The sequence below is a fragment of the Ambystoma mexicanum genome, chromosome 1q, assembly GCF_040938575.1.
Source record: "Ambystoma mexicanum isolate Mex_15411 chromosome 1q, UKY_AmexF1_1, whole genome shotgun sequence".
In the NCBI taxonomy this organism is placed as follows: Eukaryota; Metazoa; Chordata; class Amphibia; order Caudata; family Ambystomatidae; genus Ambystoma; species Ambystoma mexicanum.
The window spans coordinates 320,174,435-320,185,727 of record NC_090922.1 but is presented as its reverse complement, the minus strand read 5'-3'; the positions used below and the strand labels follow the sequence as shown (position 1 = coordinate 320,185,727).

The window sequence follows — 11,293 nt, the reverse complement described above, 5'->3', positions numbered from 1 at the left end:
ATTAGTGCCGGGACTCGGAGGACGCGGACCGGAGACCAGAGCAGGAAAGCTGCAGCTGAATCTCGGTAAGTGCTATTTATTTTTTTTACAAAAAATAAGCACTAGCTGCTTATTTTTTTCCAAGTTTTCCGGGCTGGAGGAGCCCGGAAAACTTAGAAATAAAACTGCAGCTTTAAAAACGTTGTATTTATGTTTGCGGTCGCTTTTGAAGCGACCGCAAACATAAATACAACGTTATTGTGTTGTGTAAGGTTGTATTGCCTCCACAATACCAGACATCTCTGCCAACACAAAAAAACATGGCGTATGCTATCGTTGTAGAACCTTGGTGTGCTGCCAAACTGATGCCGCTGTATCTGCACGGGCAATACACAAGCTCACAAAACAAAATCCTATCATCTGCAGCACATATCTCCATTCCGTGTCCTCATCGGTGCCCATTGCGACACAATGTTAAAAAGTACCTTGTACCCAACGTAGCGCTGCACAGCGGGTGCTCAGGAACCTTCATACGTCTTCTGAAGTTAAATAAGGGTGCCTGACCAGACATTTCATCAAATAAGCAATCATGTAGGACCAAGGCAAGGGAGACAAAAGACATAACAGCACACTCTTTGTAAGAGTACATATAAATACATCTTTATTTCATTAAATTTGATCCTTACTCATTCCATCACCGAACCCTAAATACAGTAGCAATGCTTCTACTCGAACGTTCATAGGCTGAAACTGCCTTTTAAGAGTCTCTGCGATCTAGTCCCTGTAGATTCCTGCTTCTTTTATCAATGGGTATAATGTTTCCGACTGTATGCATGGTACAGTTTGTTGGGCTCAAGTTCTGGCAGGTTTGTCTTCAGAAATAGACTCCTCCATATTTAGAATGCAAAAGTAAAGCAATATCTTGCGCCAGTAAAATAGAATAAGTCACATATCAAAATGAATGGGCTGCTGATACGATCCTGCTTACTTAATTGCTGTGTTTATGCTGGTTGATCTCATAGACAATACAAAATCATATACGCGGAGTGCTCGCATAGAAGCAAGGTGGACCTATGATTCCACTGGACGTACAGGCCCCTTTTTGCTCATTTTTACCAAAACACCAACACAAACGTAGAGTTTCTCATCGTTTTTGTGTGAAGAAGGCATGGACTTGCTGTGCAATTCCCCGTCCGATGACTTCCTCGAGTTGTGCGATAGATGCATTGGAAAGTTGGTGGATGCTCACAAAATGCTGTAGAAGAAGCATAGCTTTCACTTTGCCAACTCCTGGAATCTGCTGAATTGTATTAAGAACAGACGGTTCTGTAAACTGAGATCTTTTTTTCCTAATAAAAGGATTGCTCTGTTCCTTGCTTTGGCCAAGGACCTGAAATAAAAAATAAATCAGTTTATCATCTTGCAATTAGGGTCAAACAAAACAATACTAAAGAATGTACTACTGCACACAAAACTATAACTCCAATGATCAAGAACAAGGTGAGGCAGATGCATACTAGCAGACAAAAGACTGCAGCTCAGGATGGACGTCTACTAATTTGCAACAAAGTTCTTTTTTTTTAATTAAGCAAGTTACATTAAAAAAAAATACAAACATTGCCTCGACAAACCAAAGAGGGAGGAATAAATAACAGAACGTTACACAGAATTCTACATTTATTGTTGAACTGATAATGTATCCATAAGCCTACTTGGCAAGCGTGAAGTGTACAGGCTCCATTGAAAGCTCACTGATTTTCCCTTTATCAAGCATATAGGTTGCATTCAGATTACAAATCCAATTACTAAATGTGGGTGGAAATCATTCTTCCCACATGCTAACAATTCATAATTTGACTATAGAAGTTCCCATACACTGGAGCATAATTTGAGGGCAAAGGCCTTCCAAATAGATCCCAAATGTAATCCAGGCAGCATGAAATGAAAGCAAAACGGAATCCTTTACCTCACAGTGAGGACAAAAAATGAACTTGCATCATACAATATGTAAAGAAAGTTAGATTGGCGGTGTGGCCAACCAGGGAAGCCACGTGGGCGCTTCCTCTGCAGCCTACTGGAGCCTCCACTGCTGCTGGTTGGGAGACTGATGGGGGGGTGGGGGGTTCTCCTTCGGTGAAGGCCCTGTGACTCCTTTGGAGACCCGCAGGGAATGTTTGGGTGGTCGAGAAGGCCGAAATCGCTGACAGCGTGAGATCGCTCCTCGTTCATCCAAGATGCCATCTGGGAAACAGAGCACCCGGGACCAAAGCCATTGATGGTGCCGAACATAGGACGTGCCAAAGGAATGACGGATCGAGACCTGCCAAAGTGAATTTCAGCCCTAGAGATAATATAGGCAGTCTGCTGTGCCGCTACTTATGGGAGGGAACGGTGCTTGCAACAGAGATACCGGAGCAGAGGTGAATTGTAGTGGTGACGATTCTGCCAACGAGTACGCGTGAGCCTACTGTCGGGTGCAGGTCCCTCCATATGTGATTTCGAGCCAGATGCTGGAGGTGTTTGTGGGACGCATGGAGAGCTCCAAAAGGGTTATCCCCACAAACTCCTAACCGTCGTGCCTTAGGTGTGTGCTTGTTCTGGCCACCTTCCTTTGGAGAACCTGGCAGTACTCTGCACCAGAGTACGGCACCGGCTGGACAGGGCAGAAAGCCTCAGCACTATTCTACAATGGCCAAACAAAAAGCAGCGCAATCAGGAGACATCAAAATTCTTATGCAGGTGCAAGAAAGCTCCAAACAGAACCAACAAACAACTTTGGCACCTATCTACTCCCCGCAGACACAGGTGAATTTGGAAGACGTTTCCTGCCACGAAAATGGATTTACGGCTTAAGTTACTGGAGCTTTAGACAGAGATAAAAGATAGTGCCTCCATCCTGGCTAAATCCATGGCGGATCTGGATAAACATGTGAGGGAGGCAAAAAGTAGGCTAGAAGAGGTGGAATCAACCTTTTGTGAACAAGCACATGAACAGGCCCAGCTGATGGAAAGAGTGAAGAGTTTAGCGCAACAGATGGAATTTGTTCCTACCAAACATGGAGAGGTTGAAAATAGAATGAGACATAATGACATCTGGGGTCCCTAAACAAATCTCTGACAAAGAGCTGGAGTACTATGTAACTGCTCTAATTCCACCACATCTTGTAGGAGTCTGAGGATCTTGATATCGTTCTGGATCGGACACATCAAATTTTTTCTATGCTAGAGGAAAAAAATGATCTGATCCCGGGCGTCCTGACGAGAGTTCACTACTTCCAACTCAAAGAAAGGATCATAAAGAAAGCCAGATTACAGGAAGTGATCTGCTTCAGAGAGGGCCCTATCCTGATATTCCAGGATCTTGCATAAGCGAACCTGGAGAAAAGGAAGAGCCTGCATCTCGCGACAGGCTAAGAGAAAAGAGTGAGATACAGATGGGCACATCTATTCAGGTTAATGTTCGAACTAGAACGGAAGGCATACAACATTGCCAAAGAAGAGGAAGTTGCAGACTTGTTGGATCGGACAAACCCTATTCCGGGAAGTGGAGGGTCCCCAAGTAAAGAAGAAGAGACACGCAAGAGAAGGGATCCTGGGAGAGGGTGTGGAAGAAGAGAGTGCATGGGTCTGGGAGGGGTGGGTGGAGAATGGACAAAGCCAGGTCGGAATATGAATATGTATGTAAGCTGTGTATTTCAGAGTTGGTCGTGAGAAGAGCTACTTGTGAAGCGGTTGGGCTCTCTGGTCAGCAACTGGCACCGCTGCGAGTAAACAATGTTACTGAGAAGTCCCTGAACGAGTTTACGGACGCTCATTATAAACATTTTGTGGGGGATTATTCCAGTCGGGGTGTAGGGGCTTCGGTGCGCTTAGGGTTTGGGAATTGCCCCGAAATAAAAGGCGGATTACATATACGTATGGGGGGTGGAGCGGAGTTGAAACCTTATTGACAGTTTGGTTGTTTTATGTTTTGTATCGACAGATGAAAGCAGATTGTAGGGAACAGGAGTTTTGCTCCGACTTCGTAATGGAATGGGGATGTGCGAGTATATACATGGGTCCCAATGGCTGACATTGGGTTTGTGACCCTGAATGTACAGAGTCTTAACTCCCCCTAAAAATGATGTTCTATCCTGCGTAGGTTAATTGAAATGCAGTCCTCTATTGTGTTTTTTTAGGAAACACATCTATTGGAACAGGACAAAGGATGACGCTTCTTCCGTCAGGAGGATAGGGAATATATATACTTTGCGCCAGTTCAAAGGGGATACTCTAGAGTAGATATGGTTTTAGTTTCCACTACGGCCAGGCTGTGCGTTGTAGTCAGTAAGCCCTGCTGTGCCATTTTTTGTGTCTCGGTTTTTATCTTCATTATTTGTATTTTATTGTTTATATAGCGCCTTAATCCAAGGCACTTTACAGTTAACAAGAAACACATCAAACATGGAACAGTAGAAGCAAAACAGTATACATGAATCAACCCATAAAATCGGCTTTTAGAACAATTTGCAAGTAAAGGAGAGGAGGTGGGTAGGGAAGGAAAGAGAAGGCGAGAGTAATGAGTGAAGTGAGCAACGAAAGAGGAGATCACAGGAGAGACGGGAAAAGATAAAGAGAACAGGGAGAGGGTATTAGAAGGAGGGAGGGAATGGAGAGAGGGAGGCGAGCGAAGAAGTTCTTTCAATGAGGGGCGGAAGGAGGAATAGGTGGGGGAGGAGCGGATAGAGAGAGGTAGTGAGTTCCAGTGTAAGGGGGCAAGGAGCTGAAAGGAACGGTTACGAGAAGAGGCACATGGTGGTGGGGGAACAGCAAGTAAGAAGAGATCAGCAGAACGAAGGGAGCGAGAGGGGGTATAGAATGAGAGGACAGAAGAGAGGTAAGGAGGGGCAAGGTCATGAAGAGATTTAAAGACAAGACAAAGGAAGTGAAATTTAAGTTGGGAGTGGAAAGGAAGCCATCCTAGGTAAGAATGTGAGTTGGAAATAGAGTCATAGGGAGAGAGCCTTGGGGGACGCCGTATTCGAGAGGGAAGGTAGTAGAGGTTTGTCCTCCCCAAGAGACAGCGAAAGAGCGGTGGGAGAGGTAAGAGGAGAGCCAGTTAAGAACTGAGCCTTTGAATCCAAGAGAGGAAAGAGTGTTGAGAAGTAAGGGGTGATCGACAGTGTCAAGGGCAGCAGAGAGGCCAAGGAGGATGAGGATTGAGGAATGCTTAGAATAGCGAGCGGTAAAGAGGGAGTTAATGACATAGGTAAGAGAGGACTCCGAGAGAGTGGGTAGTGACAAAGGTTGAGAGCTGAGAATAAGCTAAGCATTCGAGTTATTTCAAGAGAAAAGGTAGAAGTGAGATTGGACGAAAGTTGAAGGCGAGAAGAGGATTAGCAGAAGTCTTTTTTAGTATAGGGATGATAGTTGCATGCTTGAAGGCAGAAGGGAAGGTGGCCATGGATAAACAAGTGTTGAAGAAGGAGGTTAGGTAGGGAATGAGAGGGGGGTAAATCTTGGGAATAAGAAGGGTTGGAATGGGGTCAGAGGGGATGGCAGTAGGATGGGATTTAGTTAGGAGGAGAGAGACATCAGAGGGAGTGATGGGAGAAAATGTAGACATGTGAGCCAAGGGAGAGTGTAAGGAGAGGGGAGGAGGGGAAAAAGAAGAAGACAATATTTTAGCAAAGAGAAAAACAATGTTCAGAGAAGAAATTCGCAAAGTCAGAAGGAGAGAGAGGAGAAGTTGAAGAGGGGTCAGGAGCGGGAGGGGAGAGGAGACGAGAGAGGGTTTGAAAGATACGACGAGGATGAGAGGCTTGGGAGTGATGGAGGTTAGAAAAGTATGCACATTTGGTGGAGTTAAGGCAGGAGTCATAAGGAGTGATAAGAAAAGTAGGAGGTTTGGTTAGGAAGAGTGGGGGATTTCAGCCAGCAACGCTCAAGGCGACAAAGAAGACGATGCATGGACAAGAGGTGAGGAGAGAGCCAGGGTTGGGAAGGTTTACGAGAAGGGCGGAAAGAGGAGAGGGAGGTAGAGTTGGTCGAGACTAGATGAGATAGAGGAGGATAGAGAGGATAAGGCAAGGTCAAATCAGAGAGGGGAGGAAGAGAAGAAGAGCAGGTATCAAGGAAGAGTGAAGGGCGAAGGTTACGGAGGTCGCGTCAAGTAAAAGATGTGGAGGAGGGTAAAGGAGAGGGAGGTGGAGTGCTGGGGGTAAGGGAGAAAGAGAGCAGAGCATGATCAGATAGATAGCTGGGTAAGGAGGGGACAGGAGAGGAAGAGTAGGTGGCAATAAAGAGGAGATCAAGAGTGGAGCCAGAGGAGTAAGTCGGAGAAGAGGGAAGCGGAGAGAGAAGAGAAGAGGCAAGGGTTGAGGGGGAGTAGGAAGGTGGAGGTTGAAATCACCAAGTACAGTGAGGGGGGGAGGGGGAGATAAGAGAGAGGAGGTGGTCAAGGTCATCATAAAAAGAGGAGAGGGGGCCCGGAGGTCTGTAGATGATTAGGAAGGCGATGGGATGAGGATGAGTGAAAGATTTGTGTAAGTATTCAAATGAAGAGAAAGTAGGAAGGCACAGTGAAGAAGTAGATGAAAGGTATTTAGGATGCAAGAGGATGCCCACACCACCACCACCATGACCAATGGGACGAGTGATATGAGAAAAGGATGAGGAAGGGCTAGTGAGAGAGGCAGGGACAGTTGAGTTGTGAGGTGGGATCCAAGTTTCAGTTAAACAGAGAAAGTGAAGATTGAGACGAAATAACATGTCCAGGACGGCTGCGGTCTTATTACAGAGGGATTGGACTCCAAAGAGCAGTATTAATTAAGTTGGAAGGTTGGCTTGGGGGGTAGATGAGGTTAAGACGATGAGGAAGGGGAGCAATGGAAGGGGGCTGAGCAAGGGGGTGGACATAAGGAAAAGGGGAAAAAACGAGGAGGATAGAAAGAGGGAAGAGGAGTGGATGGGAAGCAGAAGGTGAGGAGAGAGGTTGAAAAGAAGGGAGGAATTTAGCGATGCGCAGGACAGGGAGGTGAGAGATTATGAAGGGTAAGAGAGTGGAGAGGGAAGAGGTCAGATGGGTGAGGTGGAGATGGTTGGGGAGAGCGAGGAGGACCAGTAAAGAGGCGGGGGTGAGAAAAGAGGGAATTTAGGAGGCAGTAGGTGGGGGTGGAGCAGAGGGAGGGTTGAGGAGGATATAGTAGACTATAGTATAATAGGGTCAGGTGATGGTTGGTGACCATTAAGAGTGAAGAGAAGGGATGGGAGGGGGAAGAAGGCAGACAGGGAGAGCAAGTTGGTAATGGGAAGCTAGCAAGTGGATTGCTAAAGGGTTGAAATAAGGCTAAGTTGTGGTAGGACCCAACGAAGAATCAGGATCAGTCCAGGTGACAGCAGGAAAGAGGCAGAGGCGAACTGAAGTGCCGGGGCACCGAAAAGACAGCCGTTGGAAGTAAGGTCAGTGATAGTGAGTCCAGAAGGAAGCCGCTTGTATGCAGTGGAGGACTGAAGGGCTGGAGCACTGAAGAAACTCAGCCGGAGGAGGGGCAGCAGACCCAGCAAGCAGAGGAGGCCTGGAGAGCAGGAGCACCAAAGAAGTCAGCTGCGGCACCCTTAAAGGTGTTTGGAGGGGGTGCGGGAGTCCAGGAGGGAGCCACCCGTAGGCAGAGGAGGACTGAAGGGTCGGAGCAACAAAGGCGGCGGCCGCGGCACCCCAAAGGTGTGGGAGGAGGTGCAAGTCCAGGAGGGAGCCGCTTACAGGCAGAGGAGGACTGAAGGGCGGCAACAAGAAGGCGGTCGCAGCACCTAGATGGTGTGGGAGGAGGTGCAGGAGTCCAGGAGGGAGTCGCCCGAAGGCAGAGGAGGTGTGAAGGGTAGGAGCAACAAGGAAGGCAACCACAGCACCTTTGACGGTGTATGAGGTGGTGCAGGAGACCAGGAAGGAGCCGCCTGCTGGCAGAGGAAGACTGAAGGGCAGCAACAAGAAGGCGGCTGCAGCACCTAGATGGTGTGGGAGGAGGTGCAGGAGTCCAGGAGGGAGCTGCCTGCAGACAGAGGAGGACTGAGGGCAGGAGCAGCAAGAAGGAGGCCGCGGCACCCCGATGATTTGGGAGGAGGTGCGGGAGTCCAGGAGGAGCCACCTGCAGGCAGAGGAGTGCCAAAGGGCCCGGAGCGCCGAAGAGCTCAGTTAGGGGGAGGGGCTGCAGCCGTTGGGAGCGAGGTCTATGGAGCCGAATGAGGAGGCGAAAGAGGCAGCAGCGTGGCCAGGAGAGCAACTAGTCCGGCAGATCCAGTCAGGAGCAGGGCCAGGGAAGCTAGTCAGATGCCACCGAGTCCGCAGCAGAGAAGGGCTATAATGTATATTATAATTATAATGATGTGCTAATGATAATGATGTATTATTTATATAGCACCTTAATCCAAAGCGCTTATGTATGTTTATAACACGAAAGAGTTATGCATGTGTAAAGATTTGCTGGGTCACATCACACTACAGACATTAAACAAGTTGAGGGCCCATAACATAGCCCGAAATACGCCTCAACTCCTCATTTCAAGTTTTGAAAGTGGACCGAACTTGACAATCCAGGATTAATTGTGCCTCGATTAATTGTAGATCAATTCAGAATAAGTCTTCTATCAAATATGATCTATTAATAGATTATAAGTTAGACTTGCTCATCATTCTAAGGATCATCGGAAAGCGCAGAAGCACCGGCGCCCATTTGCAGAACGTGTTTTTTTCATCTCATGCTTTACTGTCATCCAAGTCTGCAAAAGGAAAGAACCTCCATTTATGCCCAATAACGGCTAAATAGCCTAGTGCCTCCCTGCCTCCATTAAGGCACACGAGGCATCAGAAATTTCAAGATGGCCGCCCCCGATTTGCATGCAGCCTCCCCGACCTAACGCTGCCAGCAGTAGTCAGCTGATTGGCCATTCGCTTCATTTCATTCCCATTGGGTGCCGGCAGGCGAACCCGGCCCACTCCAACACAAGGCCCAAGGAGACAAGGCCATCACCTGTTTTGCGCCGACTATGCTGTCTGCCAGACCCCCTGATCCTCCCACGATACGTCTGCTAAGGTAACTTTCATGATTTTTCCAGAACGAATGCACTGCCGAGACCATAACTACGCTGCCTCCCCAACAAGTAAATCCGACCTTCTGCTGCAAATGACTTTTCGCCGTTAAACATTTACTTCTGTTTAAACTCTGATTGATATGCGTATTCCCATTTTATGATATAAATGCCATTACCTCGTACTTTGCTGCCTCACGGCACGCCAATCTAATGCAATCTAATGTTCCCAATACAACCTCCCTACCCATACATGCTTGACTCCAAGTTTAGCATAACTTGCAACCTAGAGCACTCTTAGCCAACAGCCACCCTATATCTTGGCCAAATGAAAATTCCTCATACAGGCCTCATATTGATGCTAGACAGTGCCTCAGCACCTTAGATTAACCATGTCTCGTTGCTAAACTGCATGTCTGCTCACTTATGTTATGTACCCTGTCCAAGTCGACCCATCTGTCCATTGCAATTTTGCTCCGTTATGCCAGGTAGTATTACTGTATCCAGATGGTGTGCCACTGTACCTCAGTTTAGTTGTGCTGCCTTGATTTTAGGTGTTACCCTGTGCATCCCAGTCTATTCTGAGTTGTGCAAATCCAGGTGCTACCTTAATGCATTTCAGCCCAACTGTGTTGTGTAAATTCAGGTGCTACTTTTGTACATTTTAGCCTAACTGTGTCGTGCAAATCTAGGTACTACCTTAATGCATTCTAGTCCAACTGTATTGTACTTGCCTAGTCTGCCTAACTACTAGTATACTGCCACTATTTGTACATGTCTATGCCTGCCTACCTAGATCCTAGCCCATTTGTACTTGCCTAGTCTGCCTAACTACTAGTATACTGCCACTATTTGTACATGTCTATGCCTGCCTACCTAGATCCTAGCCCATTTGTACTTGCCTAGTCTGCCTAACTACTAGTATACTGCCACTATTTGTACATGTCTATGCCTGCCTACCTAGATCCTAGCCCATTTGTACTTGCCTAGTCTGCCTAACTACTAGTATACTGCCACTATTTGTACATGCCTATGCCTGCCTACCTAGGTCCTAGCCCACTTGTACTTGCCTAGTCTGCCCAACTACCAGTATATGGCTTCTAACCACATTGCTTAGACTTCCCTACTACCGAATTGCCATAACTAAATATAGCTGCACGCCTTTGCACACGGCACCAGTCCACACCTATAGCCCGAACTTGGATTCTCCAATCACCAGCACCTCCCTGCCCACGACCATAATGAAAATGACTCAATACCAGACATTACACCTTGTACTGAGCCTCCTCACCACCATGGCACTTGCATCCGCTGCCTCATACCCTCGTAAGGACAGAAACATGAGACTGAGGGCAAGATTGTTCCGTCTCCATGAACCATCATCCTGCCACACCTATAGAGGCTATATCGATCTAGCAAACAAAGGCTCACAATACCTCAAGCCTACCCCTCTGCGCCCTGTCTTCACAGCAACTAACCAGTCACCATCAGAAAGAGTCACCCCAACTAAAAATAAACAACTTCCCACCACCACACCAACTAGCACCCTATCACTGACTGGGTCACTCGTCAATGCTAGATCCATGGTAGCCCACGCTACAGAGATCTCTGACACCTTAACCAATGAGAACCTAGACCTATTGGTCATTACCGAAACCTGGCTTCATGAGGTGGCTGGCCCCACCATCATGCTAGCAATACATGATGGCTACCAACTACTAAGAGTCGACAGACCTAATATCAAAGGAGGTGGCCTAGCCATCATCCACAAATCCACCTTACCCATCAGATTAGCTACTACCTTGCTATTTCAATCATGTGAACTCCTTACTGCTAAACTCCACCTCTCTTGTAACCGTAACCTTACCATGTATGTCATCTACAGACCACCTGGACCACTAGGATCCTTTGAAGACGACCTAACTAGTATCCTAACCAATAACACAAAAGACCACACTCAAATTCTACTACTGGGAGACTTTAACCTTGGCTTTAATGACTGTAATGACAAACATGCCTCATCTGTTGCTTCATTATTGAATGATTATGGCCTGACACAAAAAGTCTCCACCCCTACTCACTCTAAAGGCAGGACCTTAGACTGGGTTGCCGATCGGAATTGCAACTTTAGCATTACTAACATAATGCCGCAATTTTGGACTGACCACTAAATTGTATTCTCTGCCTCACTCGACATTATCAAAGCTAACCCAATACTTATCGCCCTGCCACTCCCTACCAGAAGTAAAAA

The 11,293-nt window shown here is 47.1% G+C and overlaps 1 protein-coding gene across 4 annotated transcripts in view; it reads right to left on the bottom strand.

Moving 5' to 3' along the window:
• Positions 1-611: 611 nt before the first annotated feature.
• FAAP24 (FA core complex associated protein 24) overlaps positions 612-11,293 on the bottom strand; it is a 264,124-nt gene continuing 253,442 nt past the window's right edge. For all 4 annotated transcript variants that reach the window (XM_069639129.1, XM_069639140.1, XM_069639135.1 and 1 more), the window contains one exon: positions 612-1,369. In XM_069639129.1, the coding sequence (XP_069495230.1) occupies positions 1,124-1,369 (246 nt within the window). In that variant the 3' untranslated portion in view covers positions 612-1,123. The remainder of the gene's footprint in view (positions 1,370-11,293) is intronic.